The sequence below is a fragment of the Pistacia vera genome, unplaced genomic scaffold (assembly GCF_008641045.1).
Source record: "Pistacia vera cultivar Batoury unplaced genomic scaffold, PisVer_v2 Contig483, whole genome shotgun sequence".
Taxonomy (NCBI): Eukaryota; Viridiplantae; Streptophyta; class Magnoliopsida; order Sapindales; family Anacardiaceae; genus Pistacia; species Pistacia vera.
In genome coordinates, this window is record NW_022196316.1 from 1093819 (window position 1) to 1114423 (window position 20605).

Genomic DNA, 20605 nt, shown 5'->3' on the forward strand with positions numbered 1-20605 from the left:
TTCATTCACAAAAAGGTTTGATTATGGAAACCAAAATGTCTTCTAATCGGATGTTTGTGTTGCATACTCTATCCCAACCTATTTCATCTACTTGTTTGAACACGTTCACAGAAGACATTTTGCAGTGTTGGCATTATCGATATGGCCACTTGAGTTTTCAAGGTTTAAAGACTTTTCAACAAAGGAAGATGCTGAATGGATTACCACAATTTCAGCCTCCCTCTAAACTATGCAAAGATTGTTTGGTGGGAAAGCAACACAGGCCTTCAATTCCAAAGAAAAGCAACTGGTGAGCTGCTAAAATTCTACAGTTAGTGCATGCAGACATTTGTGGACCGATCAATCCAATCTCAAACAGCAAGAAAAGGTATTTGCTCACTTTCACTGATGATTTTAGTAGAAAAACATGGGTTTATTTTTTGGTAGAAAAATTAGAAGCCCTTGCTGCTTTCAAGAGTTTTAAGGTTCATGTTGAGAAGGAAACAAGTTCATTTCTTAGAAGTTTGTGTACTGATCGAGGTGGCGAGTTCACATCCCAAGAATTTGCAAATTTTTGTGATGTTCATGGCATACGACGACAGCTAACAACTGCATATACACCACAACAGAATGGAGTTGCGGAATGCAAGAATAGAACCATTATGAATATGGTTCGTAGTATGTTATCGGAGAAAAAACTTCCCAAAACCTTTGAGCTTGAAGCTGTAAATTGGACGGTGCATGTTTTGAATCGAAGTCCAACCTTTGCAATACAAAACAAAACTCCAGAAGAAGATTGGGGTAAGCTCAAACCTTCAGTTGACTATTTTAGAGTTTTTGGATGCATTTCACATGTTCATGTGCCTGACAGTAAAAGAACAAAGCTTGATGATAAGAGTTTTCGTTGTGTATTGCTGGGAGTTAGTGAAGAATCAAAGGCTTACATACTTTATGACCCAATTTCTCAAAAGATCGTAATTAGTAGGGATGTTGTATTTGAAGAAGACAAGAATTGGGATTGGGATAAGAAGTATAAAGAAGTCATCGTGTGTGATCTGGAATGGGGTGATGATGGGGAAGAAGCTACTGTGAATGAAGAAAAAAGTGACTCAGCTTTTGCAGATGATATAGAAGAAGACACAGAAGAAAATAATGCTACTGCTGTAGCCATTGAATTTGATGTTGCAGTCACTGCATCTGATTTATTAATTCAAAACAGAGACAGCCCTTCCAATTCAAATGCAACAAGAAATAGAAGACCACCTGTTTGGATGAGCAATTATGAGACAGGAGAAGGTTTTTCTGAGGAAAAGCATGAAGTCCAACTTGCTATGTTTGCAGCTGCCGATCCAATTTATTTTGAAGAAGCTGTTAAAAGTGAGAAATGGAGAACAACTATGGATGTAGAAATGGAAGCGATAAAGAAAAATGGCATATGGGAATTGACAGAATTACCTAAGGGAGGAAAAACAATTGGAGTAAAGTGGGTTTACAAGACTAAGTTTAATGAAAATGGAGAAGTATAAAAGCACAAAGCTCGGCTTATGGCAAAGGGTTACACACGACAATATGGGGTAGATTATATTGAGGTTTTTGTACTTGTGGCACGTATGGAAACAATTCGGTTTGTAGTTGCACTTGTAGCTCAAAGAGGGTGGTCCATTTATCAGTTAGATGTGAAATCTGTATTCTTGCATGGTGAGTTGAATGAAGAAGTCTTTGTCGAGCAACCTTGTGGTTATGTGCAAAAAGGAAATGAGGAAAAGGTTTATAAGTTAAAGAAGGCACTCTATGGGCTCAAGCAAGCACCTCGTGCTTGGTACAGTCGTATAGAAGCATATTTCATGAAGGAAGTCTTTGAAAAATGTGACTATGAGCATACCTTGTTCATCAAAACTAACAAGGAAGGTAAAGTTTTGATCGTTAGTTTATATGTTGATGATCTAATCTTTACTGGCAATGATGAATTAATGTTTGCTGAATTTAAACATTCCATAAAGCATGAGTTTGATATGACTGATCTTGGTAAGATGAGATATTTTCTTGGCCTTGAAGTCTTGCAAAAATCTGATGGTATTTTCATAAGTCAGAAAAAGTATGCTTTAGAGGTACTCAACAGATTTGGAATGGACAAAAGTAACTCTATTTTTAATCATATTGTTCCTGGTTGTAAGCATGTGAAAGATGAAGAGGGAGTTAAGGTAGATAAGACTTACTACAAACAAGTAGTAGGGAGTCTCATGTACCTCACAGCTACTCGGCCAGATTTAATGTTTGTAGTGAGTATCATTAGTAGGTTTATGGAGAATCCTACTGAGCTACATTTACAGGCAGCAAAAAGGGTGCTATGGTATCTGATAGGAACAATTGATTTTGGGATTTTCTATAGGAAGGGAGGAGATGATGAACTTGTTGTTTACACTGACAGTGATTATACTGGAGATTTGGAAGATCGAAAGAGCACTCCAGGTTATGTTTTTTTATTAAGCTCAAGGGCAATTTCTTGGTCATAAAAAAAGCAACCAGTAGTGAGTTTATCTACCACAGAGGCAGAATTCATTGCAGCAACTTCATGTGCACGTCAGGGAGTATGGTTAAAAAAGGTGTTGGGAAAGCTAGATCAAAATCAAAGCAGGTCATGTGTTATTCAATGTGATAGTAGCTCTGCAATCAAACTTTCGAAGAATCCAGTAATGCATGGTCGAAGTAAGCACATAGATGTGCGTTTTCATTTTCTTCCAGACCTTACTAAGGATGGTACTGTGGAATTAGTATATTACGATACGCAAGAGCAGTTAGCTGATATAATGACTAAGCCACTCAAGTTGAATACTTTTGTCAAGCTGCGAGGACAATTGGGAGTTTGCTCTGAAACTGATGTAAACTGAAGCTTGTAGCGTTCAGTTTAAGGGAGGAAATGTTAGTTTTTATGTTTATTTTACTGGTTTAGTGGTTAGTTACCACTATGTCTGTAAATACCTTTTCTTTTGGGTTCTGTTATTTGCTGATCTGGTCTTCTCAGCACGTTGTGGGAGTTGTTTAGACGTGGGCTATTTTCACGTTTGTTCAGTTATTTCTATTTGCTTTGTAAGGCTATATAATAGCCAAGTTTATTATTCAATGAAGTGAAGTTGATTTCCCCCAGTTTCATCTGTACTCTTTGTTCAGCTTTTATTTTCTAACAGAATGTACAAATGGAAGGATAAATATTACTGCTTTTCTTTTAATAGAAAAAAGTGGAAACAAAAGCTTTTGAATAACACAAGTGCGTAATAAATTTCTTACTGATTTTACTGTTCCTGCATTTATTTACGTTTTTTTAATTCATATTATTCTTGTTTAAATATCTCTGGTACTTCATCTGCATACTAGTACAGATGTACGATACAATAGTAATTGAGAAAAATGGAAAGGTAGGCGTCTTTGCCATAATCTAGGGTTTCTCCATCTCAGCATGCATGTCTACAATTTTATATTGAAATTTTGATCACTTTACTCTTGGGCAGGCTACCACAACCAACAAACAAATTATACCAAAGCAATTTTTATGGAATGTTTGCATGTTACTGGCAGAGAACTTGTCTCGCTTCCTGTACTTTAATAATGCATTTGAAATGCTTCAGCGGAAGGTTCATGTTTTCTAGAAAACCATATTATCATATAGTAGTTATTGAAGTACATCTATCTCTCTAATACCTGGTTTAGTGCGGCCAGCCAGCCAGCCATTAACTTTGACTAATTTGGAAGGCCATCCTTGTTGATTTCCCATCCCACTTGGAGGAAAAGATCTGCCCTCCTATTTATTATCCCATGAGAACGATTCAGAATATGTCAAAGTTATACAGCCAGATCTCAAATTTCAATATTGAATTGCCACTGGAAAAAAAAAAAAATATGAACACATTCTGTGTACTTTCTCGTTGATGTTAATACTCAAGCACAGAATAAAATTTGTCATATTCTTATTATTCCATATAGTTTTGACAATAAGCTAATAGTCTGTTTCTCTTATGATTTGTGTGAGTTTGAAAGGCACATGATACTATCACATGCTATCGCTGGCATCATCATATCTGGCCACGACTTCTCCTCTTTCCAATGTTTCCAACATTCAAACATCACGTGTTCTTTTCATCTCAATATTTTCTAAATTACTCTTTTACCCTTATTTTTCATTCAAAACAGGAGGATAATATTGACATTACAGAAGATAAATAATTATAAAGTGCAAGTTGTTGATAATTCTCAAATAGAAGTTAGAGATGCTTGACTATCTTATATTAAAATAAAAAAATCAATTTGGTAGCCTCGTGAGAATTCGTGCAAAACCCTTTTCTTTCGCCAGAAGATAATAAAAATATAAATAAATAAACCAAGAAATATAACTGGCTCCCATATTCATACATACCTTGCCACTTCCATAGTTTAAAAAAAATAAAAATAGATCAAGAGATATGCAAGGCATGTGGGGGTTTTAAATTAATCACCAATGGGCAGTTCAGTTCGCATCTTAGAATAGTATAATGAGTAGGTGGTGCATGTATTGTCACGCGGAGCTATTTAAAGCATACATCCAACTTCTTCTGGCCTTATGTATAGTTGAAGCTCAAAAATTCAACAGTAATCATATATACATTCCTCAAGTAAATATTTAATTTTATGTGTTACAGAGACATGCACAGGCACAGTGGAAGCTAGCTTGGAAGTTGGCTGTCATTATGACATACCATGTTGATTTTTATTTCTTTATTTTCATTTTTGGTTTATTGATCAAAACAGCATCTGTTTTTTTTTTTAATTTAAGAATGACTTCATCCTCAAAATTTAAAAACAACCAATAAGGATTGTTGAATTCTCTTCAAAGCAAAGATATTGAATGAGTGAATATTGGGTTAGTTTTTTTTCTTTTAAATTAAATAATTAAGAAGAAATCATTCCAATTGATTTTATAACATAGAATACCTTTTGACACATGATGACGGTTGCGTGGGGTATTAATTGAACACTGAAAAAATGAAGTCAAAAAAACAGTGCCAAATCACAAAGCCATAAAATATTGTTTCAGAAAACACAATTAATTGTAAATTGGGAAAGCAATAATAATTAATAGATACCAAAATCAATTTTTCCGGCAAATCCCTTCTAGTAAAGAGACAAGAAAAGGAGATGAAAAATTAATGCGCCACCTTTTCATGTTGCAGAAATCACAGGCTTTCTGTTTGGCACAGGACAGGACAGAAGATATTAGATCGATAAAATTGATATCAAGCCAACAACCTTCTTTAAAGCTGATTGAATTTGCTATTATACTCCACAGTACACACTTTGATCGATGTCAGAATGAAACAACACTACTTCTGCGAGAAGAAAATAGTGTTAAATTACTCAAACAGCTAAATGCTAATGATCAACTCCTATAGCGTGAATAGACATAACCTTTCTAAATGCCTTTGTTTTCATGTATCGACTGTTTGATTAGACGTTTTCCCTTCTCTTTTTCTTTTTCCCTAAATCTGTTGAATAAGGCAAAAACATTTTACCTGATGTGGATGTAAGTAGTCGAATTGACATTACCCCTTTTCACACTCGACAACCAAGAGGGAGTGCTCATAACCAATCCCATTTTCATTTGATTTAATTTGTTTTTACCAAAGTACGTGGCTGGACAGGTTTGGTGGAAGTAGAAAATTAATGAAATCTAGTGGAATGTCAGATTTGTCAGTGATTGGATAAACTAACCAGAGAAAAAATAAATGCCAACAGATAAGACATGGGAGAGAAGCCAAAGCCAGCTTCTCTATAACCGTGCATCAACAGTGATAAAGTAACCACATCTTAAGGCCCACAATTAATATCAAGTATCAACTACTGTACTCTGTACAACAAAAAAATTTTAAAGTAAGTGAAATGAAAATGACTTCAAATTTAAGCTAAAAAGCAAAAACCAAATCCAAAAGTAGAAATTCGATAGTGAAAATTCTGTACATGTACACGTGGAGTAGTAGATAAGGAAGAATAACAGACAACAAAATTTCCCGGCAACCTTTGATATTTATCTTTTTTGTACAAAAACAGAGAAATTGAACCAGAGATTGCACTGCCGGTAACATCTCAAGAACCTTTCACTTAATTCATTCAAATTTCCCAGCAAAAAATTTCAGCAGCTCAGTGCTTCATACTTCACTTGAAGTGGACGGTTAAACGCAGCTTGCGATAGCAAATTTCCAACTGCAGCTATGTCTCGGCAAAATATACCTTGGTACACATTATTTGTGTTGGAAGCCGTTGGCCCATTGTTTTCTGTAGAACTCATTCTATTAGAACCAGAAATCTCCATAGACGTAGCAGTAGTAGATTGATTCAGTTCCGGTTCCAACTTGGAATTTTGGGTTTGTTGTTGTTGTACTTGAATAGCTACTTGCAAAGCAGTTGTAGCCTTCTTTCTCCGTTTCTCAGCTGCTTCCTCATCCATAATATTAACCATAACACTTGAATAACCCTTTTGCAGCAATCTATACAACAACAATGCAGACATCTTTGCTCTGTCTTTAACAGAATCAAGATTACGATCGTCTGCAAACTCACACCTATCAATAAAACTAGTAGCTTTATCGGGCTTGTGTCTTAAGGACAACAATAAATGTGCCCTCTCCAACTCAGATCGTGTACACCCACGTCTCAACCCAATCAAAGCGTAATAATCTACATTACCAGTCTCTCCAGAAGCAACTCTCTGCTTCAATTCTTGAATCTTGGTGGTCAATGCACATAGTTTCCCAGGAATCTCTCTATATCTCACGTTATGTCTCTTCCAAGCAGGTCCCGGAAGTTTCCTATCACGCAAAATTGAATTATACAAGAGTTTCAAGTGTTCAAGATCATGTAAACAGTCCGGCAAACAACGTATTGTCTCAAGAAGCGAGGCTCTAGTATCAAGCGCTTGAATGCAACTGGGTTCAAGAGCCAAAGTCTTGTTACAATCAGCGATAGATTCAGCTATCCTTCCTGAGGATTTATAAGCAAAAGCTCTATGCATATAACATTCAGCCAAGAACCCTTGTGGGGCCCCTCGACGCCCATCAACGATTTTACTGAAGTGGCGTATGGCCTCCGAGTATAGACCTGCATCGAGTGCGGCGATGGCTGCGGTACGACGCCGTAGGAGGAGCTTTATGTGTGAGAGCAACTGGGATATGCTCTCTGACTCGGTCAAAACGCGTGGAGGAGTTGAAGGTGGTGTGTGGTGATGGCTGTTGGTGAACACCGATATCGGCAACCTAGAGGAAGAGAAACTATCATCGGATAAAGAGATGCTCTCACGACGGAATGCTGCCGTCGCCAAGCGTTTTCCGGTCTGGAGGAGAACCATGGCGTCCTCCATTAATCCTAGATGGCAACATGCTTGACCTAAAACCAAGTACCTGCAAAAACTTTCCGTCGACCGAGTTAGAGAATGGAAGAACGAGTTTGATTAAGAAAATCAACTCAGGAATCTGTACTCTAATTACGAAAATACCCTCAAAGTTTTTTTTAGAGTCAAATGTACTATTCTGGCTTAGCTGGCTAGGCCAATTGATTGTCAAAAGATATTGATGAAATTGTTTTAATGTTTTTCAACCTTTCGACACCACAGAGTTGGTTCAAAAGATAGTTTCTTGTCTGTGAAGACTTGAATTAGTTGACAAAAATGCATTTGTTTTTGTACAAATTTAAATGTCAAAACTCAATAGTTTGAAATCTGTAAGGACTGGCTATGCAATTACAGAAACCAATAACAAATGTGTTCTGGTGTTAGTATATTTAATGGCGTCATTAAAAGAACCACCCCAGGAACAGAACACGTTAAAAATACTGAAAATTCAATGCAACAGAGAAACAAAAACTGAAATTACCTCCATTGCCCTTCTTTCTCGCAATTTTTACAGAGCCCAGCCATGACTTTCTTTTTCAAGTCCGAGACAGAGAAACACTTGAAAGATGGATCACGGCCCAGTGAATCATCGGACGAGTCACTAGAAGGCAAAAGCTTGACTCTTTCTCTTGAAAGCTGTTGAGAGGAGCTATCAGAAGAAACAGAACCAGAGTCATCGTTAGCCATTTTGAGGCTAGGAATATAGTCTTGAAGCATATCAGCAACATCCTTAAATCGTCTTAGATAGAGCAAAGATCTGGCTTTGAGTTCCAGAGCGAGTTCAAAGCGAGGAGAGAGAGCAAGAGCGGCATCAAGAAGATTGAGAGCAGAAGCGATCTCACTCTGCTCTTGACTCGCAATAAGGCTTCTGGCATCTTTAATGTACTTATCTACAACCTGTATATATGAATCAATAAAACCATTAAACTTTTAATTTAAGAAGAATGCATAAAATAAAACCAAGATCAAGGCTTAAACGTCCTTTACCTTTCTGTTGCTAAGCCACCAGTGTTTCTTCTCACCACAAGTTAAAGAAGGAGAAGTAGCCATGGTTGTAGTTGTTAATGTTGTTATTGTTGCGGAAGAATCAACCATGAAAACCAAACCTCTCTCCCTCTTTCTCTCAAAGCATATACATTTTTCTGTTTTGTAATAAAAGAGGAGAAGAAATATATAGGAGATAGAGAAAATGGGAGCAAAGTGGGGAGAGAGAGAGAGAGAGAGAGAGAGGGGTTGATTTAAAATCTGTACAGATTTCTCAAGAGTAAATAAGGGAAGGCCGTGGAGAGAACAAAGCCCTAAAAGAAAATTTGCCAGCTTTGACCTCAGACAAAGCTTTGATCCTTCAACTTCATAGCTGGCACCACACCATTTTTATTCTCTCTCCTTATAAGCCTATGTGGCCTATAACACTATGACTATGACTCTATGAACTATTTTCTTATTTTTTTAATCATGGAAATAATTAAAATTCGGTATAATTATTTTTCACCTGGTATAGCCAATGACTGCATGATTATGACCGGATACAAACGGTGAACCATCACGGGTCCTCGGGTTCAACTACCGGAGAAAAGATAAGACGCCGCAAAATTGCCCCAAAAGTAAGTAAAGAGACTGTAAGAAATCTCTCCAGTTCTTATGACTTTGAAATCACCATTTTGCCCTTTCATTACTGTTTTTTTTTTTGTTTTTTTAACTATTCTCTCGTGTCCTCCCCAACCATTATTCCCTGCGTGAACACAATTATTATTATTGACTTTGTTCCTCTTCATGAACATAATATGCCTTAAAAGCCTTTTTATGTATCTAAGGATATTTGATTAATAAATATATTAATAATATTGATTAACACTAAATATATGTGTACCCAAAGGCATCATAAAAGAGTTATAATGATAAGTTTAAATTTAATGGAAAAAAATCGATTACCAAATGCACTTGAATATTGTTCTAAATGGGAAGTAATTAATTTTAAATTATCATTCATATTGAATTGAATCAACATTTAATGGTACTTTTTCTACATTTAAATTTGATTAATTTATGTTCTTAAATGCTATATAATATGTTGATTTGTTCATTAAAATTTTACAAGTGTACATCGCGGAGATTAATTGACTTTTTTTGTACGTGATCATTTTCTCTTCAATAAAGACAAAAAGTATTCATGGGAAGAGAGCCCCATATCATGAATGATTATTGATAGCAAAAGATAAAAAGAATTTATGAAGAAATTAAGAGAGAGGGACATTATTGTAATAAAAGAAAACTAAAAAGGAGGAATTAGTAATATTGATGGAAGCATATTCATAGGTTGGAAGAAAGTGGAGTCTTCTCTCGTAAGCCACAAGAATCATGCTTTTGGTTTGCTTTTGATTTCACCCAAATTGATTAATGAATGCACATGAATATGGATAGATAGCCAGATGGGTTTGTCTTAAAGGCTCCCCCTAACTTTCTTTCCTTTCCCCGCACCCCACCCCACCCCAGCTCCTAAGCCCCACACCCACTTCGTATAATCTCGTGCTTGCCATGTCACTCTATCCACCTGGCCTCTCTCCACGTGTCACCTCTATTTCTAGGTCCCACATTTACAGATCATCCACTAGTGTTTTGGACAATGTCTTTGTTTTGGAACCAAATACAGTATTATTGTACTACTACTATTATTATTATTATTATAGGATCAATAATCATTAATGATTCAAGTCCTTTCAATAACCAAGTTTACACCAACTAAGCTCATGTCAAACAAATAATTTTTGTGCCATATTATCTCCAAATAGTTAATCAATGTTTTGGTTAGGCATAAAAGTCAGATTCATTTTGATGCCTAGCTAATATTATGAATAATAATTATGGATTAGTTACATTTTTTGTTTTTTTCTGACCAGGGTATTCTAACTAATTTATGTGCATTTCGACTAATCCTCAGAACCCATTAAACATCTTACAAGTCTAGTGTTCCAAGGTAAGTTACAAATGTGATAGGTGATCCAAAGATTCAAACCTAATAAATCAATGAAAAGAGAAAATCTTTTTGACCGTCAGACAAACCCCTTAAGGTTAATTACTTAGATTTCACATTGAAGTTATAGTATAACTCAATTATACCAATAATATATATATACTAAATTTTAATAATAATTCATTCATTTATGTTTTTATCACTTAATAGCCATACTTAAATGAAGTAAAATACCTAAGTTATACATTTATTAAGTTATTAACTACGTAGTGAACATAAAAAAATAATGGTTTATATGAATTTAATGAAATGAGGACCACAAAATACATTATTGCAGCAGACGTATGGGTTTGACATGATAAGAAGCTCTATTGTGTTTTTCGGAAAACATCCTGCCAACATGATTGCTCCGAATCTTTCACCCATTTACATAACCAAACAACCCTCTCTTTTCTACTCTCAAAGTTAAGGCCCGAGAAGGAAAAAGAAAAAAAAAAAACTCAGCTCAACTGAACCCCCCTACAAAACGTCTTAATCCAAGTTAACCAGCTTCAACTCCAATATAGAGTTGAATTAATCATGGTCACTGTTCTTCTCTGATAAAAAAGATACAGCCAAACAAGCTGTGCAAAATTATTGTAATGCTATCTTGTTATTGTTGTTCCCATTGGTTCGGGACCATTGGACACAGAGACAAGTACGGGTAGACAATGGTTGGTTTCTTCCATAAACATCTCTGCAACTCATCTACAGCTAGGTTTGTGGAAATTAGAGGTGAGGAGGGAGTGTTTATTTGATGAAGAGGGCCCATTTCTGGTTGGAGATCATCAATTGATGGAACTATTGCTTGCATGGGCTACAGTGTCAACTTGTTTCATTTGATAGAGACCATTGTAAACAAACTTCTTTATTCACTTTAATGCATGTTTGAATTCTTTACTTTATGTATATATTCTCCATTACTTGTATAATTTAAAGGTGCTAATGAAGTTCTATGCTTGGCATTGCATAAGAATAATGGGTCACTACTAGGTCAGGAATTAAATGGGTAGAAATTGCTGTCTTCCAGTGAACAACATATCATGCGCCCATTTTTGTCGTGGAAAGACACATGCTATGTCTCATCTTCTTTTGTGAATGGAATTTACCAAGGGAGGAATCAATAAATTAATTAATTGTCTAAGAGGACAGTTTGCCCTTTTGCTTGGACCCCTGCTTGATACAACTATAATGGGTGCCGTCGTCTTCTACATTCTTTTGGATCTACCTCCACCCTCCATTTGTTGTCATTCCTTATTATTGGCAATTATTTTTCAGCATATAAGGTAGATAGCCACATTGATTCGGCTAGCTAGGAGTCCTTATTATATTATTGGACTTCTCATAGTTTTTGGGAAGTTGACTTCAAATAATAAAGTGCATGGGAAGCTTAGATTGGAAGCTTGCTGGGTTTTCCCTAACCAAGAAAGGTGAAAAACTAAAGGTGAAGAAAGAATCAAATAGACTCCCTTAACCACTACTTCAACCTCCATGAAACAGGAAGAGTTTTTTTTTTTTCGAATGATGAGAAAGATAGCAGAATTTATCATCATTGGGTTGCTAATGCTTTTATTATTATAAAGAGATGTTAGTTAAACCTTAAACTGAACTATATTAGAAAATAAAAGCTGTTAAGCAAACATATTCGGTTTCTCACCTAAATCTAATTAAGTAGGTAGAATACAATTATTAAGCATAAGTTAACACTGATTTGGATGATGGAATTAGTACCAGTTAATCATACATTTTTCTTAATATGTATAATTTAGGGACCCTCAATTAATTAGGAGGGTATCTGTCATGAATTTGGGTTACGTTCGTAATCAAACCAGCACATCAAAAGAAGGTTATTAGACACGTCATGATGAATCTTACAAGTTGTTAATAAGAAGATAGCATAGGGTACCAAGTAGAGATGGATGGACAGGGTGTCTAAGATCCTTATTTAAAGGGGGGCAATCAGTATCATGCCAATCTTAGTAACGTATTAGATTTATAATAATTAATGAAACAACTCTCCCATTTTCTAGACATGCTTGTATCCAAGGAAGCAAATGTGACGTGATCTCCTAAAGATTCTCTTATTAAAACCACTTAGATAAGGTTTCTTATACATAACCACTCTTTTCGACGGCATAATAATACACACTCACACCCTTATTCTAATTATTTTATTCAATGTGATTGATTGGAGTTTAAACCATTCATTCATCTTCTTTCAGTGTCATAAAAGTTTTGAATTCTCTCTGCAAAACTCTGCGGCTCGCACGTGTCCAGTGGATCGAATTTCACGTGGGATACTAACCCATGTGCAAGGATGTGCAGCTTTGCAATCCCGAACCCAAAGTGCTACCTTATAAGCCTCTTATGGCCAACAAGGCCAGCCGAATTTGGGTGCTAAAAAGTCTTTAATAATTGCACAACTAAATTCTAATTATATTCTAAATCAACACCACAATTGCACTAGGTTTCTGCTACGGACATATGAAATAAATTCAAATGGTAAACTTTTATTTATTAGCATAAAATAATTTCTTTATGCCTGTGAATAGTATAAACTTTCCTTAATAATGTGTACTTGTTAAAGTGAATAGAACCCTGCAAGGTAAAATTGGGGACAAACAAACCTAAATTAACTGAGCACAAAAAGTGCATCTGTAAAAGGCTTATATTCTCAGGAATCAAAAGGTTGGCGTGTCTCTCAATACCAGTATCTAAAAAGAAAACCAGGTTTTTGAGATAAGTGAGTTTGAAGCTTTCAGTTTTTGACCCTTCTTGTTTTCAGTTCTCCTAAATCTAATTAACTTGTTTTTCAATGGTCTGCCATAGCCCATAGATGTTAGGTGTGAAAAGAAGAGTTTTAAGCGCTGCATTTATTGATAATATATTGAAGATAATTTTTGGGTGCTCAAAGTTTTGACCTCTTTGGTTGATTTGTGCCACCGCTGACCGTGACCATGACCATTTCATGTTCATTCGCATCTCAGATAAGAACTTGACTCAAGCAAGAACCGATCCAAAGGTTAAAAAAGAAAAGAGAGAGAGAGGATAAAAAGGGTCTCGCAATTATTGGAAACCACATGTGAAAAAGTGTTCATTGAGCTTTGCTTTAGTTTGCTGAGTCATGGGCTCCTGAGGGCTCAAGACTCATCCGAATCTTTTCGTGCCCACCCCCACTTGTTTAGACTTTGTTACAACTTTCTTTTTTAAATAATAATAAACATGAGGAAAAAAAAAGGAAAATTCAGATACTTTGCTCTACTCTCTGTGTGTTCCTTTTGTTTATGAAAAACATACAGCAGTCTGTCAAAAATTTCTTATATAAAGTTGAGAAAAATAGAAAGATTAAAAAAGTTAAACAGAAGCTAAGCATGACACATTAGCATGAGATTGCAGTACGCAAACGGGCCTGTACTGCACTGCCTATTTTACAGGAATTCTTTGTTGAATTCCAAGAAGATGACTGCTAATTTACCCACAAGTTTATATTAATTTCACTTATCATATCTCCCTAATTTTTTATTGACCGACCAACCATGTAGATGATGTCTTGCAGATTTCAAAACGTAACGTCACGTAACATAAGTGAGTGGTGGATAATAGTCAGTTGGCATTGAAGATTGATGTATTATCTGATACTGTCATAGTAATTGGTTTTCTGAGGGCCATCAATTTTTGTATATAAATGTTCAAGCGAGTGCCATACTGCAATGATTTTCTTCCTTGGCATTACACTAGTACTATTGCACATGCTTAAGCTGAGTCATGACGGGGGCATGGGAGCAGAGCAGGTCATTATCTTCTGAAAATGATGCAAATGAACTTGATAGTCTGCTTAGGATTATAGCCCCAAGTATACACCATTGAGTCTTTATATTTTCCTATCTTGGGTAACTTTCCATTTTGGTCATTTAAAGTTATATACTGTAATTTGAATTTCTTGAATGCGTCCAAACCTATGCAATTTGTTTAATTGATATCCAGGTCCAGCTCATCTGAGATGACATGAGACAGAGATAGATATACATACAGCTCACTCTCTATAAAATAATTATTGTTGTTGCTACAAAACGTTTAAATTGCTTTCACAGTATTCATTCATAATTGTAGTGTGGATGGTGCAGCCACAGTTACAACTTTGCCACTAAAATTAATGGCGCCATCTACATAGGAATTCTTACTGGGTCCTAACATCTGCAAAATTCTTAATCGGCCGCCTGATATAGTAGTGCCCGAGAGAAACATGACAGCTACCAAACGGAGCCACAACAATTGTGTGAAAAGCAATTATGCTATAAATATTTATAGTTCGTTTGGCTCATTTCCCGCCTAAATCAGTCTCTGCCTTTGTCTGTTCCTGAATTTGGAGACTTGGACGGACTGGCCCTGGTTATTATTGGCACACCCCACAATTGAACAAAAGGGGAACGTTGGGGGCCATCTTGTTCATGTCATAACTCAACTTTCGAATTATGGAAAGTCCTAATACTAAACCCAGTTCAGCCATAAAGGCCCAATTAGTTTTGGTTATAAGCAATCGGGTAGTCTTTTATGTCTCGATCTTGGGTTTTATCCAAATTGCTAAATTAATTTGCTATGATGTATGTTAATGTATCCTTCGTGCACTTTCAGATCACAAGGGGAGTTTTACGTTTTATAGTTTTTTATGTTTGAAAAATGGATGACCACACAGCTTATTCCAGCCGTTTGACTACTACCTTTTCGTAAATTAGTTTGAACATGCATCGACACTGCTGCATCATTTCTTTGACCATTTAATTGGTATCGTCAGACCCATGATTTCTTTGACTATTTGGTATCTCCTTTAGACCAATGATTTCTTTGACTATTTGGTATCTCCTTTAGACCAATAAAAAATGATATGATAGCAAGGTCTCTTTCACCAATAATGAAGGCAAATATACAGAAACAGATTTTTATTTTATTTCTTCACAAATCACAACTTCAGCTTTATCTTGAATTTCCCATTCTGATTCTCAATGGACTCACTAATTACATCAATGATCAATGTATGACTGGAAATCAAAAGTATTAATCAATATTAAAAAAATCATGATAGTTATTCTTCCTAGAATCGATCCCTAATTTGGGATTATATATGCCTATGAATTTGGTGGGAAGACCGTCTAGAACCTTAGCCTGCAAGCTTCAAGATTTGATCACCCCTAAAGTAGCTGCTTGAAGTGACACGGAATGCTTTATATCGGCAATATGAATACTGTGTTCACCCATTGGAATTCTTCGAATTCCAGACCTATCCACAACACTTAAAAACTTGCAAACATGTATATTAATTCCAACTCGTTGTTGAGTCCCAGCAGGAACATGCACTTTCTCAAAGGCCACCAATTGTTTGTGTGGAACCCAATACCCTGCTGGTGGTTTAGAGTATACTAGTAATGTGTGCGACCCGTCCTTGGAACCAATGTTTTTCACATCTACCTGAATGCCTAATGAGAGCCCCTTACATTTTGCATGTGTAACTCTGATTGCCTTGCCAGAAACAGTTACGTTTCCGAAGCGCCGGCGCCCGTCTAGGGGTACCCCAACCACGGGGGGTGCACTGGCTACGGTGTGTACAAAGTTCGTGTAACTGATTCCGTGACCGAATGGGTACACAACTGGACCTTTGTAAAATCTGTAAGTTCTTCCAGGGTAGCCTTTTGATGGACTGGATCGCATGGCCATGTTTGTCATTGGCAGATTTGCAATATACTCCTGTGGGTACCATGTCATTGGTAGCTTGCCTCCTGGATCGTATAACCAATATGAGAGTGCAAATAAGCAATCTATAGACATGAAAGTTGTAGACTTTTGGACTAGAGCAAACCTGGGTTGGTAGTTCCGAACAAGACATCAGCAATGGCCGTGCCTCCAGCTTGACCCGGGTACCCAGCCCATAAAATGGCCACAATTCGTGGGTCATTCTTGGCGAAGGATACATCAATAGGCCCACCAGACATTAAGACCAAAATAGTTGGGCCCTTCGAGGCTTGGGCAACTTTAGACACAAGCTCTTGTTGGAGACCGGGTAAAAGCAGCCCAGCCCTGTCTCTTGCTTCTGCTTCAATGGACTGATCAAGCCCCACCACAAGAACCGTTGCATCCGCTTGACGGCTAGCGTCAATTGCTGCACCAAATGACTGGTCATCACCACATGCTACATCTTTGCAACCTTGTTGATGAATTGTCTTTGCATATCTCCCTATTCCTTGCAAGGGAGTTGTGTATCCGCATGCCACTCCTAGTGGTGAAACAAAATACAAGAAGTGTAACATCATTAAACATAGTTACAAAATATAATTCCTTTTCTTGAACAAATAAAAAAATAAAAAATACCATCCATCCTTGGCTTACCAGCATAGTTACCAATCATAGTAACAGTGACATCAGAGTTAGGACCAATGACAGCAATAGTGCGGTGACGAAGATGGGACAAAGGTAATGAAGGGCCTTGGTTTTTAAGAAGAACAATGCCTTGTCTGGCAGCTTCCAGTGCAAGCTCTTGGTGAGCCGGGGTGCACACATCTTTTGGACCTAAGTTCCCGTATGGTTGTGCAGATGGCTCTCCGTCAAACATGCCAAGCCTCATTTGTATGGTAATTGTGTTAACTAATGCGTTATTAACGTCTGCCTCACTCACCAAACCTCTTTGCACTGCGTTCTCTGTGTGAACACCTAAGAAAGGCCCACAGTCCAAATCCAATCCTGCAAAACTCCACCTTGTTACAAATTTATTAGTGACGCCTTCTTCAGGCAATTTAATTATGCATCAACCTATTTCTGTGTCCCCTTATGGTAGAATTAAGTTCTTAAAGTTGGTTTGAATTCGAATTGACCGTGTGCTGATGTGAGAAGGCTAATAGTTTGTGTTGAAAAAGGAACTAGCCTGCTTTAATGGCATCAGCAGCGGCTTCTTCCGGTGTTGATGTATAATGTTGAGTGTCATAGTATACCCCAACTGAGTCACAATCTGAAACGATATACCTGAGGGCCGGGGCCACCGATAAGAAAAATATGAAGATAAAGTGTTAAATGATTGAGGACGTTATTAAAATCAAGTGATGGCTATATAAATCAGAAAAAAGAAAAAAACAGTTGTAATATTAATTACCCGTTGAGGCGCCATTGGCCGCGTATGGTGTTCTTGAGTATTTTAGGATCAGCGCATGTGGGGATACCATTGACCTGATTGTATGAGCACATAACACTAGCTACCTTACCATCCTTCACACACATTCTGAATGGCACATCAAATGTGTCCTCAATGTCCTGCTTGCTTACCTGCTCACACGTGTACAAGTAGAACCCCATGAAATTGCACTTTATCTTTCAATTAATACTGAATTTGATTAGGTTGCATTGTTTTCAACAAAACGAAGCAACCGCTGAGAAGATGACAAATTTACAGACTAATAAAATTAAAAGGGAAACTATTTTAGATAGAATATACGACTATGCTAAAGCAATTATTATTTAAATTTTAAAAGTGTGATAATCTCCTAACTTTCATATATTTTTGGGAAATGAAATTATGCATAGCAGTTGAAACTTGAAACCCAATTTACTTACAGACTAATAAAATTAAAAGGGAAACTATTTTAGATAGAATATACGACTATGCTAAAGCAATTATTATTATAAATTTTAAAAGTGTGATAATCTCCTAACTTTCATATATTTTTGGGAAATGAAATTATGCATAGCAGTTGAAACTTGAAACCCAATTTACTATTAACTTATGGTATCTAGACGAAATTTGTGACAAACGTGACAACATAAAGAATATACATCACCATTAAATAAAAGGTCGATATTGTAATACACAAGTGGGAAGTGATGTTTCCAAGATTATCTTACAAAGCATGGAAAGTGGCGCCTGAAAACCAATAATTAAACTCACGGGTTAAGTCTTATTATGCATCCGTAGTTACTAACCTGAGCGTTAAAGTGGAATCTATCCACACCATTCCAGTTATCGAGATCATAGGCTGTGAAGTGCTTACAAGAAGCAGCTACCTTCAACCGCTCACCGTCGTTACCCTGTAACCCTTTAACGTAGCTAGCAGCATAATTACCGGCTAATACAGGATCCTCACCGGGTGTCTCCTGCCCACGGCCCCATCTTGGGTCTCTAAAAATGTTGACGTTTGGGCTCCAATACGTGAGTCCAGCAACGCCACCATTGTACATTGCTCTTGCTTCATCTGACACAACCTGTCAACACCAGTATATTAATTCTTCTTAATAAAATCATTGTGACTTTGCATCACTGTAACCTGATAAGTCAAAAGCAAATTAATGATTCAACCAATCATATTAATTGGTGGAACTGCTATCACCATCTCATCTGGTTGATTAAAAGGGGATGTACGAATTACCTACTTTATTGTTCTCTTAAATTGCCCTATCAATTTAAACCAGATAAACATTTTGATCCGTGATTATGAAGCTCATCATTACTTTGAGCTTGTAGGCGTAAAGAATTTTTGGGGCACAAAACAAAGAATTTAGCCTGCAAATTTTTTCAATTTTGTCATAAATATGGTATTAAAAACAATCGTGTGGCTAATCTCTGTGCAATTATCCACTTATGATAAAATAAAACTCTCTATTTTATTATGCGGACTGTGGATTGTGGCCCACAAATGCAAGTTGTGATATATATATTTTTGTATTGGGCCTATTGGCTTGCTAGAGATCGCTGCAGGATTCGCACGATGACCGACCAAGCGAATCATAATTAGAACAAAATCTGTCAGGCGAAGCAAAGTTTGAACATAGTAAGGCTAAATTCAATAAAGTAATAAAGTTAGTAAGTTACCTTATCACCGGAAACAATTCCATCCGGCTTACAGAAACAAAATAATTATTAACTTCATCGTTACGTATCATATCAAAAAGTGAAGAGAAGATAGCAAACAAAGTTGTTCACGTCTTCACGAATTAACTTCATCCTCATCTAAAAAGTATAGCATATAATTTAATTAAGAAAGATACAAGATTTATACTATAAATTCTTACCCGTCCGATCGCTTCCCACAATGTTGCATTGAAAGAAGCAGCGGTTGTGATGACTTGTGGGAAGCTAGTGGCCCCAGGAAAGTCCCCACCAAATTTGGTCCCCGGACCCACATTGGAAACACCGTGAAGAGCTTCAGACCACCATTCATATCCTTTGATTCCAAGGCGTGGAACTGCTCCTGCATTGTCTACAAGCAGCCCAACCTTCTCCTTCAAAGTCAGCCTTCCAATAAGGTCTTTCACTCTTTCCCTTATTGGTAAAGATACTTGGCAAAACGGCAAAGCTTTTGTCGTTGCATCTTTTGGGTCGCAAGCAAATGGTTCCCGGGCTAAAATAGAAACACTCAGAAGAAGGCCTATAAGAAAGAGAAGAAAGAAAGATGAAGATAGAGTGGTGCTGTAAGCCATTCTTTGTATTGTGTAGAAAATAAGCTTAGCTAATGTTGCGTCTTGAATGTGCAAGATAAGGGTGTTGAAAATGTAGAGTATATATAGGTGAAGTTCGAACCAGAATGGCAGTGATGATTTGAGAAAATGAGTTTGATGACTGGATGTCCATGTTGCTGTTTAACTCATTAAAGTAAAATCGGATGGTAGTCTAGTTAGTGGGATGTAACTTGTAAGTTGGCTGACAATTAACCCATTACAATTATTCATTAGTAAAATTCCCAGCTGCTGCCGTTTTGAACTTTGAAGTGTAGAGCACGGCAGTGCTTAAATGTACGTATGGTATGGGCAGTTGGGTAAACAAGAGGTCCCACAATGAGACATTATGAGTATAATCAGGTGGGTTGGATCATCTAATTGACTTGTACTGCCAGTAATTAGAATTCGTAGGATCTGCTTATTTGAAATCTCTTTTTCAAGTCTGGAAAGCATAACAATTAGTTTATTTTCCTAGCATGGGATAAGCTAAAGGACCCACATGGCTACTTGTAGTCTCGTAACCACCTGATTAAGAAACCATGGGACCTGTGGATGGGGATGTGAGTTGAAAATTTTGGAGCATTACCACCGAGTTGTGAGTAGCTTCCCTTGAAAGAGAAGTCTCAGTCAGAACTCAGAACCTCATCTAAGCCAAACTGGACGGTGAAATGATTGCATTGGTTCCAATCCTCTTCATAAAACCATCATATCTAAATCTAATCTCCACATGTATA

At 36.8% G+C, this 20605-nt stretch overlaps 2 protein-coding genes across 2 annotated transcripts; both read right to left on the bottom strand.

Annotated features, from left to right (window-relative positions):
- Positions 1–5926: 5926 nt before the first annotated feature.
- On the bottom strand, positions 5927–8687 carry LOC116146785. The gene is made up of 3 exons (XM_031432228.1): positions 8378–8687; positions 7872–8287; positions 5927–7400 (listed from the first exon to the last, which is right to left on the bottom strand). The coding sequence occupies exons 1-3, from the start codon at positions 8483–8485 to the stop codon at positions 6137–6139; spliced, it is 1788 nt and encodes a 595-aa protein (XP_031288088.1). The 5' UTR covers positions 8486–8687; the 3' UTR covers positions 5927–6136.
- A 6635-nt stretch (positions 8688–15322) lies between these two features.
- On the bottom strand, positions 15323–19976 carry LOC116146757 (probable beta-D-xylosidase 2). The gene is made up of 7 exons (XM_031432193.1): positions 19446–19976; positions 18360–18638; positions 17536–17705; positions 17311–17408; positions 16779–17129; positions 16252–16665; positions 15323–16171 (listed from the first exon to the last, which is right to left on the bottom strand). Exons 1-7 carry the CDS (start codon positions 19851–19853, stop codon positions 15570–15572), a joined length of 2322 nt encoding a protein of 773 aa, XP_031288053.1. The 5' UTR covers positions 19854–19976; the 3' UTR covers positions 15323–15569.
- Between the last annotated feature and the right edge of the window lie 629 nt (positions 19977–20605).